Genomic DNA, 19098 nt, shown 5'->3' on the forward strand with positions numbered 1-19098 from the left:
TAGGCTTGTGGTCTGGTTCAAGCTCGCTGTCCCTTGTGTACTTGTAACCTTAGGAATCAGTCAACCTTCTTGAGCCTCAGTTTCTTCATCAACTTGATTGAGCAAGTAAAACAATGATACATAGAACTCTAAAGTGTGTATTTACTTTAATAAATATTAGTTGTAAAGACTTCTGTCTTAATGCCACCAGTACTAAAAAATCATGTTTCCATTCACCGTATCACAATCTAAACCCATTGTTCCTTGCTCCGCTCACCACTCCTTAATATTATTTAAGATGCAGTCAGCATATCTGCTGCTTTCATAAAATATTGATCTGCACTGAAGAAGTAAATAAAGGCATGAGTGCCTTAGGAACTGTCAAACCACCACACTGGGCTTAACAGCCATTTCCAAACCACAGGGCAAAGCCAATTCCTATTAGTAAACAAACATATACTCCAATCTAATTCCATTTCTGAAAGGGTCTTATTTGTTTGTTTGTTTGTTTCCATCTTCTGAGACAGGATGACAACATTCTGTAACTCAGACCGCCCTGGAGCTCACTGTAGCCCAGGCTAGCCTTGAACTCACGGTGGTGGCTTCAGGCTCCCGAGTGACAGGACTAAGGCTTGCACCACTGTGCTCCGCTTTTTATTGTTCAACCAATACTAGTAGGGAGAGCTGTCCATCTACTGTCATTTGAGGGTGTTCTGTGCTTTAAGAAAGGGAAATACAATCCCCTTTGAATTTAGTCTCTAGTTTTTCATTGCTTCACAAAGGCAGAGTCAGTTGTAAAAATTGAAAAGAGGATTTGATTGACATCCAGCACAGCACACCTGGTCAAAGCGTCCTGGGCAGCAGTATGCTGAGCCAGAGCGGGGAAAGGCCAAGATTTCAGCCCTAAGTTTCCATCAAACACAAACAAGGGAACATAATTATTCATATTTTAAATTATATAAAAAAATCACCCAACATTGCCCTCTTAAAATGAAATTGGCCACAAAGAATTATTCTCTCCACTGAACAAGGCAAACAAAACCAATCAGAAAAGCATGCACTTGAAAACCGCTCAGAAGGACATTGGCTTAATTTGGCCATTCATTCTCTTTAAATGAGAGTCAGTCACCAAGTGTGAAGCACGCTCTTCCACAGGAAATGTAATCAAGAGCTGAATAAAATTACTTCATAAATGAACCTAAGAAATTCATTTTTTGCTCTAACTTTATTTGGATAATAGTTTGCCAAATAGAGTCTCACATCTTTCATGCTAAAATTAGAGTATATAGAAACCATCTTAGCAAATGTTAACTTCGCATCACTCAGCCCCCACTATCTATAGCCCATAACAGAAAACACTGCTGTTGAGGTACTTGGATAGCCTTAAACAGGCCTTTCATGGGGCAACAGGAAACTAGAGTGCCTTGAACTTATGGCAATCCTCCTGCTTCAGCCTCCTAAGTAGTAGGATTACAGGCATGAGCCATCAGGCCTAGCTACTGGAGTTTCTTGTGGGAGCTACCAATGTGACCTATGAGACTCACCTTCCAAGTACATGCCCTCCTGCCAATGGCCTCCCATCAGGTCCCAAACCAACCCTAAAGGTTTCTACTACAACACAATTTTAGGAAAGAATGGAATACACAGTTTTTAAAGAGAAATTGATGTCTCTATGCAATGGATGTTAAACAGTCACAAAAAGAAAGGAAATGCTGTTGCACACTGTATGTATAAACCGTGCAAACACAATGCTAACTAAAGGAAGCTAGACACAAGGTCACTTACTAAATGGGTCCATTCATAGAAAATGTCCAGAACAGGCAAACCCATGGAGGCAGCAAACGGCTGCTGTCAGGAGCAGCGACCATGAGGTTTCTTTCCTGCAGATGGAATGCTCTAACACAGGCACGGTGGCTCACGGCTCTAATTCCTGCACTTGAGAGGCAGGCGGGGGTTTAAGGCACATGTTCGAGGCCAGAGTGGACTACATGAGACCTTCTATCAAAAATCCCCCAAGAAAGAAATAGAGAAACCTGCCCAACACACCACTGATTACATACTGGAAACTAGTGAAACACACACCTCAAACTGGTAAATGATAATAATTACATCTCAATTAAAACTAAAGCTGAGGCTGGAGGGATGGCTCAGCAGTTCTGAGCACATCTGCTCTTACAGAGGACCCAAGTTCAGTTCCCAGCTCTCACATCAGGTGGCTCACAACCACCTGTGGCTCCAGCTCTTTGGGCCTCCGAGGGCACCTGCATACGTGCACATACCCACACACAGACACACAATCTTAAATAAATCTTTATAAAAGAAGTCTGTATTGCCACTTTGGGAAGGACTGCTCCTGTTACACACAGACAAGTTCTGTCAACAGGGATAAGTGGTTCACGGGCCAGTCCTGCTCCTGTGGCTCAGCCAGCAGGATGAAGAACCAGGATCTGCTGCTGCAGCTAGTATAGTTGACTTGGAATTATAAAGAAAAATACATCATAAAATCTGTACTTCTGGAGGTGATGGGTGTGTGGTAAGTGAGAAAGTCAAGGCTTAACACTGGCAGTCTTGCAACCATCCTCAATCATTTCTCCACCTTACTTGTGGAGACAAGGTCTCCTCCTGAATCTGAAGCTCACCTTCTCAGTGAGGCTGGCTGGCCAGAAGCCTAGGGATACTCCCATCTCTGTCTCACAGTTCATTCCATCATACCCACCTTTACCTAAACTCGGGGCCCCAGGCATACATACTCCCCTATCCCACTCTTTAACCCTTGTACCATCTTCCCAGCCCCACAGCTCTGCTGTTTCACGTGACATTTTACGCTTTAAGAATCTGCTTTGGGGAGCCGGGCAATGGTGGCGCACGCCTTTAATCCCAGCACTCCGGAGGCAGAGGCAGGCGGATCTCTGTGAGTTCGAGACCAGCCTGGTCTACAGAGCTAGTTCCAGGACAGGCTCCAAAGCCACAGAGAAACCCTGTCTCGAAAAAAACAAAAAACAAACCAAAAAAAAAAAAAAAGAATCTGCTTTGGGGGCTGGAGAGATGGCTCAGTGGTTAGGCACAATTGCCTGCTCTTCCAGAAGACCCGGGTTCAATTCCCAGCACCCACGTGGCAGTTTACAACTCAGTTCCAAAGGATCTAACACCCTCACACAGACATACATGTAGGCAAAACACCAATGCACATGAAATAAAACCAAATAAAAAAATTAAATTAAAAAAAAAAAGACTGCTTTGGAGCTGCAAAGATTGCCAGTGTTTAAGAACACTTATTCAGTTCCCAGCATCCACATGGTGGCTTACAACCATCCTTAATTCCAGTTCTAGGAGATCTGATACCCTCTTCTGACCTCCCCGGGTACCAGACACACATATGATGTCCATATTACATGTAAATAAAACACTTATACATATAAATAATTTTCTAAACCTGCCTTATTTGCAGAGAGAGAAAGCATATTTAATGGCATATATCCTAACAAATACTGTAGCACTGATCAAACAGATACTATCAGATCTAAATGAAAGACACAAAGCCTGATCCCTCTAATATAGTCCACAATATGAGATAATAATAATTGTTTCATAAAGTCTCTATGAGGCAGTACTCAAACAATGACAGAAACTAAGAGGGACATTTCAACTCTGCATACTCGGGCAGTGATGGACCTTGTACCATTTACACTGTAAGTCAGCATCAGGGTGCATCCCAACACAAGTGCCACCCAGAGCTCACACAGCTATCTCCCACAAACACACCTGCTTTCTAGCCCTCAGCCAAGACCTGCCTCCTCCAAGTTAGCCCTCCCGCCACTTCGGCTGCACCTAGGAAGCAGTGTGCACATCACCTGGTAAGACAGTATTTTTAAAATGTCTCATCACATGACCAAGATCTGAAGATGAAACAAAGTCCCAAAAATCTGACCACAATGAGGCAATTCAGTTTATCTGGAAGTATTATTACATTAGAAAAGACTGTACATAGGAGAAGGCATCTCTAATTCTGAGTCACATACAAGGAGACACATTCACAGAGGAGAGTCAGTGACACAGTAGTAAAAAAGAGAAACCAACTGCCAGCTTATGTGAGATCCCACAGGTTGCGTGTTGACTTTGCATGACCAACAAGATGTTCACAACCTACGACTACCGAGTGTTGGTTAAAGAGTGTGACAGATTATGAATGGTTAGAGAGAAAAAAAACACAGAACGAAATGAGACAATAAAGAAGAGATATTATATTATAAACCTACCGAAAATCAATATCCAATAAGAGGCTTTTTGTGTTGGACTTTTCACCTGGTGCTGTCAATCTGATGTGCTCATGTAGCCTGAAGGAAGTAATGAAAACCAATCTAATAAGAAGCTACAAATGCCACAGACAATCATCAAACAAAACCCATAGCTGTTCTTCTCCCATCTCAGATATTTCAACGAAACACTGTAGAGAATCTGGCCCAGTTTAGTTTTACAGATATTTTTTTTTTTAATATTTATTTATTTATTTATTTATTATGTATACAATATTCTGTTTGTGTGTATGTCTCCAGACCAGAAGAGGGCACCAGACCTCATTACAGATGGTTGTGAGCCACCATGTGGTTGCTGGGAATTGAACTCAGGACCTTTGGAAGAACAGGCGATGCTCTTAACCACTGAGCCATCTCTCCAGCCCCTTACAGATATTTTTTAAAGGGCAGAACTTTAACAGAGAAATCTAACACAAAACATTTCACTCTCAGATCGGAAAGCATCCACCCTACAACAAGCCTTCTCTCAAACGGGCTATGGGCTGCAAACCCTCTGAGAGGCCACACTTTCCATGTCCTCTTACATCCAGAGCTCAAGCCTCACTCCGCACAGTACAGAACCTCTTCATAGAACGTTTTGTAAGGATAACGTAGTGCTGTGAGGAGAACGAATAAAGTGGACCATACCTTGGTGTTCCAACACACAGTACTCTTCTGAATCCGAGGGTAGCAAGGAGGCCCGCCAGAAACTGGCAGCTCCTATCCGTAAACAGGTACTGGGCATGTGTCTTCTTGTTCTCCAGTGGATAGAGCAGCTGACTGGGCCTCCGGAGCTGGGTGATGGAGATGTCAGACAACAGCTGGTGCTCACCATGCTCCCCCCAATCCACAGGTAACAGCAATTGCTGGCAACTTCGACAGAACTTTCTCTGAGTCAAGGGCAATTGAATAAAACTCAGGTACCTTCAAGATACAACCAAGGACATGGGGTGTGTGTTTTAACTTTGTTTTTGTTTATTAGGACAGTGTACTTTGCTATTCTTAGTTTCCACAAAGTATTCTTACTTCCCAAAGAGTATTGCATAAAGAAGCAAAAATGAGAAAAAGGATCCATGGAATGTTGGCCAGAATTTATGTCTGGCTGTATACCTCCAAAGTGGAAAAGAGTCAGCAATTTCATAAGAATTGAGATGCTCCAATTTAGTCACTGAATGAAGATCAATATCCATTTAAAATATGAATATAATATATTACTCAAACAGTTTAGTAGTAATGGCAACTACTAGCACATTTAAATTTATTGACAAATCCATGTGCTCTAACTTTGACATGTTAAACAGTCTGGCTCAGTTGGCAGTCATTTTAAAATGAGAAATCAAAATCATTCTTCAAGTTCTTATGACATATTTAGCAAGAAAAATTACCTCCTAAAAGGAAAGATGTTCCGACCGAGCTCTCTGCTCTTAGCAGTACTGACACAGGCTGTCAGCAGCTCCTCCCCAGGCCAGCAAGGCAGGACCAAGAGCCTTTAAAAGGACTATTCAGAGCCAGCTGGGGCAGCATAGGTCTGCAACCCCAGCACCCACAAACCAAAAGAGGAAGACCCTGAGTCCCAGGCCAGCCTGGACTAAATGTAAACCAGTCTCAGAAACCAGAAATCAGGTCAGTACTGGACACCCTGCTTATTGTTTTCAAATGTGATTCCAGAGTTACTACAGTTCTTTTCTTTCTTCAATGTATTAGATTATTGAAGAAACCAGTCATTATATCTTAAAGGCTGATGGTTTTTATATATGTGACACCAGTTACAAAATCAGAGTAAGAACACAAAAGGAAAAGGAATGAGCAGCAGGTGTGAGTGTAAGCCCGGCACGTGGCACTGTGCTACAGGGTTCCTGCATCTGCCAAGTCAACAGCATCATGGGATCTGCAGCAGGGTGTGACTCGGCACTGTGCTACAGGGTTCCTGCATCTGCCAAGTCAACAGCATCATGGGATCTGCAGCAGGGTGTGACTGCAAGCACAGCACAGCACTGTGCTACAGGGTTCCTGCATCTGACAAGTCAATGGGTTCAGTTGGGATCTGCATGGCAGAAGCTATAAAAGAGGAACCCAGAGAACATTAGAACTCCAAAGGCCCCAAGGCAGTGGCGAGTATTCTAAACAGTTACAGCAAGAAATCAGCTGCTGCCTACAACCAAAATGTCTCTAGCCCCTGCTAAGGGCTCCTCTGACAGCTTCATTCATGACTACAAAGAAGAAAGAGATGAGGAAACTTCAGAGTGACACATAGTAAGGTCAGCAAGGAAGGACCCTAAGGCACAGATGGCCAGTGGCAAGTCTAGCAGAGCCTTCAGCAGCCCTGGTGTGAAGTCACCACGGCTGCCTCTCCACCAGTGACGGACTCAAGAAGGAGTCCAGATTTACCAGCTGACCCTCCAAAACCTGACAAAACACACAAAAGTTTTCAGATACTGTACAACTGACCCCCCAGGACAGTGACTGGAGGAAACAGAGGGAGGGAGGGAGCAGCTGACTGCACCCCGCCTGGAAGGGGTGAGCGGACCAGGACTGAAGTAGCCACACTGTCCCCAGAAGAGCCCTGCACCTATGTGAAAAGATGAACATGGCTACACACGCTGTTTATTAACTCTAGCACTGCGGGGAGGGGGGCAGCAAAGACAGGCAGGTCCCTCACAAAAATGACAAGGAGTCAACTTCCACGAAGGAAGGCTTGAGGCTGACATCTTCCTGAGGAACACCCAATGCCTTCCCCCTAGCTATTCTAGCTTTCATCTGCTGGAGTTTCCAGTCAACCTAATTAGACACAATAATGGGCGGGACAGGGAACATTAAAATCTCCTTGATCGCAGTCAGCACTGCCATATATGCATAAGGTCCTTAGAAAATCTTCAGAAAGGCTGCTGAACTAGTAAGCAAACTTCTCCAGGCTGCAGAGCAAACGCTGATGTAGAAAGTTAACTGTACTGTTGCAGACTACAACACCATGGCTTTGGTCTCCAGTGCAGAAATAAACAAACACACAAACCAAAAGAACAGGAGGGGAGAATTCAACAGTATCTTGCTTCCCCACACGCGCTTCAACGAGGTGGTCCACAGCACTATGCTTTAAGCAACGATCGGATTCTGCCGCCCTTCTAAGCTCTAGGCAACAGTTAGCAATTACTGCTAGAACTCCCCAACTGAAACACTGGCAGGTTTTAGATAAGCTAGCTAATATTCATCTTAATATCACAAAAGGGAACAACGAACCAGTCTGCCTTACAGTGCAGAAGGAGAAGTAAAAGTAGGAAGGCCAAACCTATAAGAAATCAGCTAAAAGACTGGCTGTAGCTACTTCGAGCAAGGGCAGTTCTTTTTGAAGCCTCGGGACTATTTGCGTCTCCTGCCTCAGACAGATGTTTTCAACTGGGATGTAATTCGCATGCCACACACAATCCACCAGTTGCTGTGTAGTCAAGGAATGGCAGATGGGGTATTTAAAAGTCATGCTACAATGCCATGGTCTAATTCCAGATCATTTTCATCACCACCAAAAGAAACCTCTCCCATTGGCAGCTGCTCCCCATTACCCCATCCCCAGCCTTGGCCACCAGTAACCTACTTCTAGTCTCCAGGAATTTGCTTACCCTAGACAGGTCACATAAATGGAATCATGGAGTAGCTACATACAGACTTTTATGTAAAACTTTTAAATAAAAGTCTTTTGCTTCAAAATGGAAACAACTTTGACTTTCAGCCAAATGGATACATAAACAAGTCCTGCCAAGGGGGCTATTATGGCACTGAAGCAAGTCACAGAATCTCAGAGCAAAAGTGGGTGTTAATTTGGGAGCATAGCCCCCAGACCTGAGAGTTGTATTGGTCTGGACTCCAAATCCCAGTGGTCAGGACCACTCCTACAGGGTATTTAAGTGAGCTCCCAAAGGAGAAACACAGGGTCTCTTTTCCTTGCTCCTGGTGGTCGAGCTAGCGGCCTCCTGGTTCCCGCTCGGGGCCACCTGAGAGCACAGGAATGCCATTAAACCTGGATATATTTTAATTTGACTTGGTTGGGATTTTTGTGTCAGCAGAGAGCTCACATTAGGAAACATTCCCAACAGTGAGGGCTATGGCCGCAACACAACACAAGAGGAAAGGACAGATGGGAGAGAGGCTAGGAGTCAGCTGCGGAGCAGAGGCTTTGCTACGGAATAGTGCATATAGGTCGACATATAGAACTTAAAACTAAAAGAGTCAAGTAAAAGATTTCTAAGACATACTCAAAAGATTCAAAGGTAACTAAAGAAAAAAAATCAACTAAAATGAAAGTAATAAAACACAAGGAAGAAACAGATGGCCTTCTCTTGTTTTACAGTGATGAAAGTCAGAGAAAGGATTAGACATGGCATCCAAAAATACAAAGGAGGACAAGCAAGATGACTTACTAGGTACAGCACTTGCCACAACAGCCTGGTGACTTGAGTCCCATCCGCAGGGTTCACAAAACCACACTGGAAGGGGAGAACCAACTCCCAGAAGTTGTGCCCCGACCTCTCTACCTGTGCTGCAGTTCACATGCACCTGCACTTACACACATAACATACAACAAAGTTTCCAAGATGATAGAAAAATATAAAAGACACACCACCCTGCCCTAAAAGGAGAAGACATAAACTGTAATATAAAGAGAACAAGCAGAATTCAACAACAAAACCCAGGGCATGCAGACTGATACAACAGGACAGCCAAAAATGGGCTGATTCACCATGACAACAAAATCCAAGCAACTTATTTCCAATGCCAGTGGTGCCTGGGCTTGAGTTTGCCAGATGACAAACAAGCAGGAGCAGTGGCCCTGGACCTGTCTTCCCGAGCAGGTGGCACCTGCTTAGTGAGGAGCTGGTAGTACATCCTAGAGTAGGGTGCACTGGACAGTCTACCTCCTGATGGAGAAAGACCATGTGTCAGAGTGGGGAATCTTGAGCCCCAGAGGATGGCGAGTTTGGGACAGGGCTATACCAGATGATCATCAACTGTGTCCACACCAGTAAGGAACACAGGAGCGGGTAGAATTTGCGCTGTGTCTATAAAAAGCACTGCTTTGTGCCAAAGTGGACTTTGAACATCAGCTATGTGAGTATAAGAGTTTGTCTGGGCTGGCACGGGTTCTGGAGGAAGGAACTGCAGGAAGCCCAATACTCGGAGTATCAATAGTCTGCTTTCAATACTTGGAGTATCTTGACCTCATTATTATAGGGTTGGTGGCCTGTTTCTCACAACCATGCTTTTAAAAAAAAGTGCATCACTCTGAATCAAAGCAAAATCTAGAATGTTATTTCATCACATATTTTACATTTTGTTTTAGCTCATGGATGCTATTCAGATTGGAAGGGTATCTGCTGTCAGTTGAGGTGGAACTCAACTGTATGCTCACGTGAAAGCGTGATCCCAGGGGCTGGAGAGATGGCTCAGTGGTTAAGAGCACTGGCTGCTCTTCCAGAGGTCCTGAGTTCAATTCCCAGCAACCACATAGTGGCTCACAACCATCTGTAATGAGATCTGGCGCCCTCCTCTGGCATGTGGGCATACATGGAGGCAGAATGTTGTATACATAATAAAAAAAAAAAGCGTGATCCCAGTTCCTAACCCACCACATATTTAAGTCAGTACTGCACATCACTTGAATCCCAGTGAAGGATTGTCTGCCCTCAAGCCACGGCTTAGCATGAAGGCACACTACCACGCAGGCACATTTGGTACTGGAGATGAATGCACTCGCCAACCACAACAAACATGGGCTTTATAAAAGATGCCTGAGAGCCTGAGACAGTTCGTGTGATAGCATCAATTTGATAGCATCTGCAATCAAGGAAACAAGCCTCCAGGCAGAGCTGTGAAGGACTACCTTGATTAGGTTAACTCAGGCGGGAAGGGTGCCCGAATAAAGGGCACCACCCTTCCCTGGGCTTGGGTCCTGCACTGCACAGAAAGGAGAAAGCTCACAGAGCACCAGCACTCGCTGTTTCCTGAGACAGACATAAGTGACCAGCTGCCTCAAGCCCTGGCCCCCACGATATCCTTGCCAAGACGGATCACACTCTCAAACTGTGAGCCAGAATAGTACTCTCGCCTTTTAGGTTGCTTTTGTCAGGGTACTGACCACAGCAACAGGAAGAGGAAAACAATCCCACATGCAGATGAAGTGTGAGATGTTCAATCAGATTCTGATACTCAGTTGAACTACCTATCACACAAGGGAACAGACAGCTGATGGCAGAAGCCATGAATTAATTCTCTAGGAAGGTAAGTATGGTGGTTTCAACAAACTGTCCTCCATAAGTCTCAGGCATCTGAATACTTGGTACCCAGTTGGTAGCCTTAGGTGGGGCCTTGCTAGAGGAAATATGTCACTGGGGGCTGGCTCTGAGGTTTCAAGACTCATGCCAGTTGGTGCTCTCTACTTCCTGCTATAGCTCAAGATAAGAACTCTCCGCTGTTCCTGCTACCATCTCTTTGGTCCGCCATCATGGACTCATCTCTCTGGAATGTAAGCCCAATTAAATGCTTTCTTTTATAATGTTGCCTTTATCCCAACAATAGAAAAGCAACTAATGTAGGAAAGCAATAGTGGACAGGCAGGACAATTCACTCACCTGAGAATAACTAATATCAAGAGAAACATAGCACACTACTGTCTGCACCCTGATAGCTTCCTTCCTTTAAGACTCCCCAAACTAATCTTCAGAGGCCCCTGCAGCCATCTTGATGCAAGACAAACAGATCTTACATTTCTTTTGTGTCTCGTGACCACAACATCATCATTCACTTACACCGTTTTAAATTTAGCATTCAGGCTGGCTTCTGAAGTTTGAGAGAAGAAGGAACAGGAGCAGGAAGCTCTCGGGATTACTCAGCTCCTGCCTCCTGTTTACTGCACATGCCCTGAGGGAGAGGAAATTTCATTCTGCCGCATGGCTCAGCATGATTCACAAATTGCAGGCTAGCATTTTGAAATGTCATTTTTATTGATCTCCATTTGATGTTCCATTTGCCTTTCCTGGAGTACACAAATTATGTTTATGGCATTTGTCTAACAGCAGACCTTGAAAATCTAAGTTTAAATGAGTTCTAAAAAAAATAACCAAATGAAATATCAACCAAGCAAAATTATCTGGATGCACATAAATTAAAACTGATCTCCACATTCAGATTTATCTTCCTCTCAGACTTCATTGGTCTCTATAAGTATGGAAGTACACCATATAATAGAATATTAACACATTTTAAAGCATAACAGGCAGCTAAAAACTATAAAGAAAAGCAAATCTCAGGCACAAAATATAAATCTGTCAGTTGAGCATCTATGAAATATAACATGATTCAAAGACCATGTTATAAAAAATGCTTATCAAATACCATTCCATAAACTAGAAATCTGTGCAATATTCCCAGGCACATAACAAAAACTGGGTAACAAAGATCTACTCATCTTACTGCATCGTCTTTTTCTAACAACACGAGTCAGCTGGGAATCACGGTCCATGTCTATAAGACCAGAACTTGGGGGGAGAGGGGGTTGAGGATGGAAGATTGTAAGTTCGAGGCTAGCCTGGGCTACAATCCAAGACCTTATCTAAAAAAGAAAAAAGGCAGTAGGAAGCTCTTTCTACTTACACTGAGACTATGGTTGTGTTCTATCCTAAGTATCAAGTTTAAATATAATTTATGCTTGCAATATGGTTCTTTAATAAGTTAATTTACAGATGAGTTGACATGATTAAATTACCTAAATTAGAAAACAATTACAATCTCAAGAATATATCACTCCTATGTTCATTCACACACAAAAACAAACTCCTAATCTCAACATGAAGGCATATTAAAGGAACAGGTAATCCACCAAGCTTTGACTTTAAAAACGCCAAGATCTCAACACGATCTATCTTAAGGTAAATCTTAGAAGAATGACCTGCCAAGATCTCAACACGATCTATCTTAAGGTAAATCTTAGAAGAATGACCTATCTAGAACTTTACTCCACACAGCATATAACAAAACACTGGAGCATCGACTAGACAGTCATACAGTGAAATCAATTCAGCCTCTATGAATTTCCCAAACAGATTAGATGCTACGTCTTCACGGTGTGCGGGTCAGCTAATGCACGAGTCAGCAGTAATGTCCTCGCTTTCCCGAGTACCTAAGTCTCTCAACAGAGTGAGCTGACACTCACTTAAGGCATTCTTTATACTCCGCATCTTTGTATCTATACAAGTGTAAGCACGCGCGCGTGCACACACACACACACACACACACACACACACATTGGCTCCAATGGTAGCACTCTGTTCTCTTTGAACTCTTAACGAATATCTGCTGTATGAACAAATGACTGGAGGGACAGGGATTATGGGTCATACATGGTTTAAGATATTGAAGATAATTTTACCAAAACATACTCTCAAGAGATCAGCATAAAACAGATGAAGTTACTGTCGTCCACCCCTCCCTCTCCGATACCAAATAGCTTTTTGGAAATTCAATAATTCATATTTTAGCCAATTTTATAGATTAATTATACATTTTAAAAATGTATTTAACAGGAGCCAGAGAAATGGCTCAATAGTTAAGGACACTTGTTATTGTTACAGAGGACCAGGGTTTGGCTCCCAGGACCTAAATGATGGCTTAGAAACATCCATAACTATGGTTCCAAGAAATCTAATACCTTCTTTAGGCCTCCTTAAGCATTAGGGACACACATGGTAAACATTCATACATGCAGGCAAAATACAAACATAAGAGAAAATAAATCTAAAAACAGATTTTAAAAAATTCCTTATCAGCCGGGCGGTGGTGGCGCACGCCTTTAATCCCAGCACTCGGGAGGCAGAGGCAGGCAGATCTCTGTGAGTTCGAGACCAGCCTGGTCTACAGAGCTAGTTCCAGGACAGGCTCCAAAGCCACAGAGAAACCCTGTCTAGGAAAACAAAAAAATAAAATAAAAAATTCCTTATCAGCCAGGCATGGTGGAATACACTTTATCCCAGCACATGGGAGGCAGAGGCAGGTGGATTACTGTGAGTTTGAGGCCAACTGGTCTACAAAGCAAGTTCCAGGACAGTTAGGGTTGTTACACAGAGACAGCCTGTCTCAAATAACCAAAATAAAATATTCTTCATCAGGTCTTTAACTTAAACATAATTAAGTGGTGGGTGCTTGCCTTGAATACATGAGGCATGTATAAAAAATAACTCCCGCACTCTGGCAGTACGGGGATGAGAACGGACTCCACTTATGCAGAGAAAAGGATCATCTAGATCTCCTTGGGGTCTAACCATGCCACCAATATCCTTATGTGACATGAAAACATGCTTAACAGACAAAAATGGCTGACAGCAGAGTATAAAACTAAATGCATATTATTATCACAACTCTGTAAAAAAGCACATTTTAGTGTCAGTTCTAATGTGCACCCCCCCCCCATGGTTGTGCTGATGAAAATGCCCTAAATAGAAGAACTCTGGCCAGGTACCTAGAAGGACTGTTATCTGGTAAACAGAGAGCTACCGGGGGTTTCTGTTTACAGGAACCTCCCTTAAACCAATTTGCCCCCAAAGGTCAACAACCTTGTGAAGGCGTAAGTCACAAACAAAGTTTGGAATTATGATTAATAGGGTGGTATTTATTTAAAGGGGAAAAAACTTACAGATCTCTGTCCCAGACAACAGCCCTCTACGCAACCAGGAAGGGAGTCTAGCCACCAGTGGAGCAGGAAGTGAAGAAAGAGAGGAGAGGGAAGTGGCCGCTTTTTTAAAGGGAGAGAGACCACGCCCCAATGGGCTGGTATCTCAGCGGCTATAGGCTGGAGGAGTGGGAGGACCTCCCGCAACAACCTTGGGCAAAGGCGTCCAGTCCTGGTCAGTCAGCTCCAAGACCCCTGCTGACTGTCATAAAATCCTCTTGCTTTTCCACCATTTTGCTCCTCTCTGCCTCTCCTATAAACCTTTCTTTCTACCCATAGAGTGGTACAGCTTGGTGGTTTCACTGAGGAAAATAAAAGCCAGCACCAAATCCTACCCGGCTACAAAATGGATGGGCTGCTGGGCAGAAAGCGCAGATCACGCTTTTCTACTTCCCAAACCATCGATACTCTGCTTCCTACAGCTACGATAATCACATCCTAACATCTCCTATCTATACAGGAAATCATTGTCAGTCACGAATCACTATTTTCCTTCATGTCTAAAATGATACTTTGAATCAGAGAGGCAGAAAGCATGAATCATGGTTTAGTTATCCTGACTGGATGAACGTCAAGTTACTTCATGGCTCCAAGCCTCTAATTTCCACCAAGTGTGGCCACCTTGGCGAGACTGAAGGTCACCTCTGGGGCACCAGCCTCACGAGAGTGCTCACTCACACTCACTCCCGCCCAACATCTCTCACTGTTGACTGAGCTCCTATCCAGGAAACAGACCCCTCTGGTTAAGTACTAATGTTATCTTAGAAAAGCACCCTCTACCACAAGCTTTAATGTCTAAGAAAGCTCAGGAAAGATATTTTATTTACCTGTTCACTCGTTGTGGTTTGGGTTGGGTTAGCTTTATTTTGTTGAAGAAGGATCTCTCTTCTTTACCCTGGCTGGCCTGGTACTCCCTACATAGATAGACCAGGCAGGCCTGAAACTCACGGAGAGCACCACCTACCTCTGACTCCCAGTGCTGGGATTAAAGGATTCATAACTACCCTCAGCGTCAAGCAAGATATTTTAAACAGGCCACAGGACTCTCTTGCACTTGGCCAGAATAAGGCCTCACACTGCTGAATGCTGAAGCCTGCGTAGCAGAAGGAAGCACCATAAATAAAAACCTGTCTATTATCAGTAAACTGTCAATCAGACGTGGCTTCCTGGACAGCTTCACCCAGCACATGCAGTACGATGCTGAAGAATCAGGGCAGAAAGGAATTCTTGTCACAGGTTTCCTACGGAAATAAGTCTGTGAATTCCAACGCATCCAATAACATTTTAATAATGCCAGTTTTAAAATGTTTATAGCTTTACCCATAATCCTGCACTTGAGAGCCAGAGGCTCACAGAATGTAAGATCAAATCCAAGTAGAGCTATATAGTAAGATTCTATCTCAAAACAAAACACACACACACAAACACACACACACACACAGAGAGAGAGAGAGAGAGAGAGAGAGAGAGAGAGAACACATCAGCTAATACTGGAAAGATGTTTCATCCCTTAAGAAAGGACACTGCGGCTGGGCGGTGGTGGCGCACGCCTTTAATCCCAGCACTCGGGAGGCAGAGGCAGGGGGATCTCTGTGAGTTCGAGGCCAGACTGGTCTACAAGAGCTAGTTCCAGGACAGGAATCAAAAAGCTACGGAGAAACCCTGTCTCGAAAAAAACCAAAAAAAAAAAAAAAAACCAAAAAAAAAAAAAGGACACTGCTCTTCCAGTGTACCCGGGTCCAGTTCCCAGCATGAATATGGAGGCTTAAAATCATCTCTAATTCCAGCTCCAGGGAAGTCAACGCCCTTTTCTGGCCTCTACAGGCACCAGGCATGAATATGGTGCACAGATACACATGAAGGCAAAACACTCATAAAAATAAATCAAATTTTTAAGCCCATGGCTAAACACAGGCTTTGCAAAATACAGCCATGGAGCTGCTGAAGGTCTCAAGGACAAGTGAGAGCTTAAGTTCATCAAGAGCAAGGGAACAAATATCAATGCCAACACAAGTCAGGAGTTGGGCAACATACTAGAGGCCACAGGAAAGCAGAAGCCAAGGACTGAGCCTACTCTGTTGTCTCCTCCCTCAATAAATCTTCATAACACACATACACACTTACACATACACACACTCACACACACAGAACAAAAGTACTTGAATAGATAATTCTCCAAAGAAATCACAAATTCCAATATGCACATGAAATAAACATCAGTACTAATTAGGGAAATAAAAATCAAAACCACAACATAGCTCTTCTCAACTACTAGGAAGACAATCCTGAAAACGAGAGAGCAGTGCCTGTGCTCCAAGCTGAACACTTCCCTAAAAGCTGGGTGGGCTTGTGTCCCCTGCACTTCTATTCACAGAGCCTCTAGGGGAAGACAGAGGGAGGGGAGAGCAAAATCCCTGGAAGCTTGCAGACAAACTAGCCTGGTCCACAAAGCAGTGAACACAACAGACCCCACCTCGAGCAAACTGAGGATACCTCTTCAAGATGTCCTGTGACCTCAAGGTGCCTGTTGTGAAACCTGCTCTTGTACACACCCCCCCAACAAACACACACACTAAAAATCATAATAATATAGCTACAGTGTAATTTAGAGCTACATCACTTGCCTCCCACACACAAGAACTGTGGTGTTTGATCTCCAGCATCACACAAGAAAAGTAAATGTTAGCAGGACAGTGGTGGTGCACACCTTTAATCCCGGCACTTGGGAGGCAGACGCAGGTGGCTCTCTGTGAGTTCTGTGATCTACAGAGTAAGTTCCAGGACAGCCAGAACTACACAGAGAAACATCTTGAAAAAAATAAACAACAAAAAAGGAAATGTTAGCAAGAACATGGAGAACCTCTATCCAATGCTGACAGGGAAATTAAACTGTTCTCAGCCACTGTGGAAGAGTTTGGCAGCTCCTCAAAAAGAATAGCTACCACACACCAAGCACCCGTGTCCACTGGAAAGACATGAAAACACACACTTTGTATGTCTGTGCTCACTGAAGCACTATTCACGACAGTCAAAATGTGAAAGCAAGCCAGTGCCATCAACAGATGGGTGGGCTTTCGAAATGTGGTTCATTCACACGATGAAGTTCTAGTCAAAAGAGAAAGCTTTGTCACATGCTGTAACGTGAATGTGCCTTGGAAACATGCTAAATGTAAAAGTCATAGATATCAAGAACAAATTCTGTATTATTTCACTCATATGTGCCCAGAATAATCAAATTCATAGCAACAAAAAGAAGGTAAGAAGTCACCAAGGTTTGGGGAGGCAGAATTAGGAGTTACTACTTCATAGTGACAGAATTTCTGTCTGACTGTATAAAAACGTTTAGGAAACAGCAGTAATGGTTGCACACATCGTGAATGCAATCAAATCCAGTGAATTGCACACATACCAGTAATTCAAGTGGAAAGCCTTGTGTTGAAAATAAATAAATGAAAGCTAAAAGGAACAGAAAAAATAAAAGCAACAGTATTACCAAAATGATAAAGAAAAAAGATATCACACCAATACCTTTCTATGCACTGTGCTCGGGACAGAGGGGGCTGATATCTTTGGTTATGAGCTTCTCGGGCAGCAAGTCTAGCTTCTGACAACTGAAAGAGAGAGCAAACCGTATTTAGTCATTTATTTATTTGTTTGTTTGTTTATTATCAGGAGGGTGTAACGCACCACAACCCTTGTTAGCTTGGACTTCCCAGTTTCCAGAGCTCTTGAGAAATAAATGATTATGGTTTTCTAATATTCTTGTTAACAAAAGTAGAAGCTGCTGAGAGTAGTGCTGCATGTCTTTAAGCCCAGCGTTGAGTAAGCAGAAGTAGGCGGATCTGATCTTTGTGAGTTCAAAGCCAGCCTGGTCTACATAGTGAGTTCCAGGACAGCCAGGGCTACACAGAGAAACCCTGTCTCAAAAATAAAATAAAATAAAGTAGAATTGAAGTTAAAACAGAGGCTGACTACTCAAACTCATTTTCTTTTGAGACAGTAACACAACAAAGTTCAGAGACAAGTAATAACTCCAATGCTCAGAATTAAGAAAAAAAATCCAAAGCGTGGATTTTCTTCCCTCTTAAAAGTATTTATCTTGGGGCTGGAAAGATGGCTCAGCAGTTGAGATCAAATACTACTCTAAGACCTGAGTCTGTTCAAAGCACCCACAACAGGAGGCTCACAACTGCCTGTAACTCCAGTTCCAGAGAATCCCAACACCTCCTCTGACAGCCATGGGCATTTGCACACATTTGAACATACCCATAAAAGGCACATAAACACACAGTTAAAAATAAATCTTAAAAAAACAGTGTATTAAAATTAATAAAAGATATCATTTTATATAATGTTTAAACTGTGTTTATTGGTTCATTCTCAATAAATTTGGCCAAAAAATGTTATCATACCTTTTCATCTTCCCATTGAAAAAAATTACAGTCTTTTCGATCTCTACAGGCTGAGCAGGCATAAAACTTCCGTGTTTCTTCCTTCCCTTGGCTCACTTTTACAAACAGAAGAGTGGGCCCTAGTTTCAGAACAGGAAGGAAAAAGAAGCGTCAAGCAGCAGTCTACAAATTATTTTGCATAAAATTTACTTAAGCATTATAGATAATTTATAATTCAATGCACTGTTCTCTGTGATAAACTTTATTCAGTTGTAACATTGATGCACTAGAATATTAGAATCCTCCAAAAAGAAAATGCTTGCTGTCTGCATTATTAAAGACACCAGCTTGGGTCCATAATAAAATTAGACTTAAAGGAACAGACTTAGATAAACAAAGGGATAATCCCAGAGAACTTCAAAGAGTGTCAAAACTGGGGACGACTGCGGGTGTCTTTTCGGTGAAAACCTACGCTTTCCAGTTAGACAATGCCTCTTTCTTCAAGAGCGAAAGTTGATTTGACTTCCCTTTTGTCGTTGTTGTTTTTGTTCATTCTAACTCAAAAACAAACCAACAAAAACCTAGCAAACAAACAAATGAAATTCCCCTAAGAACTTGTCTACGGGAATCCGTCAGTCCCCTGCAGCCTTCATTCTGCTTACTCCCTACCCCGCCCCCCAGAGACGTTAACAGCTCTGGAGCCAGAACGCCAACAGCCAGGACTTCT

General features: G+C 43.1%; 1 protein-coding gene across 1 annotated transcript in view; it reads right to left on the minus strand.

The window, feature by feature from the left end:
• The window catches only part of Zcchc4 (zinc finger CCHC-type containing 4), a 40437-nt gene that overhangs the window by 21025 nt on the left and 314 nt on the right, over nucleotides 1-19098 (minus strand). Inside the window, exons 2-5 of the mRNA XM_075943544.1 lie at nucleotides 18393-18511; nucleotides 17509-17591; nucleotides 4920-5195; nucleotides 4236-4313 (exon numbers count right to left, since the gene is read on the minus strand). Of these exons, the coding sequence (XP_075799659.1) occupies nucleotides 4236-4313; nucleotides 4920-5195; nucleotides 17509-17591; nucleotides 18393-18511 (556 nt within the window). The remainder of the gene's footprint in view (nucleotides 1-4235; nucleotides 4314-4919; nucleotides 5196-17508; nucleotides 17592-18392; nucleotides 18512-19098) is intronic.

The sequence above is a fragment of the Microtus pennsylvanicus genome, chromosome 12 (genome assembly GCF_037038515.1).
Source record: "Microtus pennsylvanicus isolate mMicPen1 chromosome 12, mMicPen1.hap1, whole genome shotgun sequence".
NCBI classification, from domain to species: Eukaryota; Metazoa; Chordata; class Mammalia; order Rodentia; family Cricetidae; genus Microtus; species Microtus pennsylvanicus.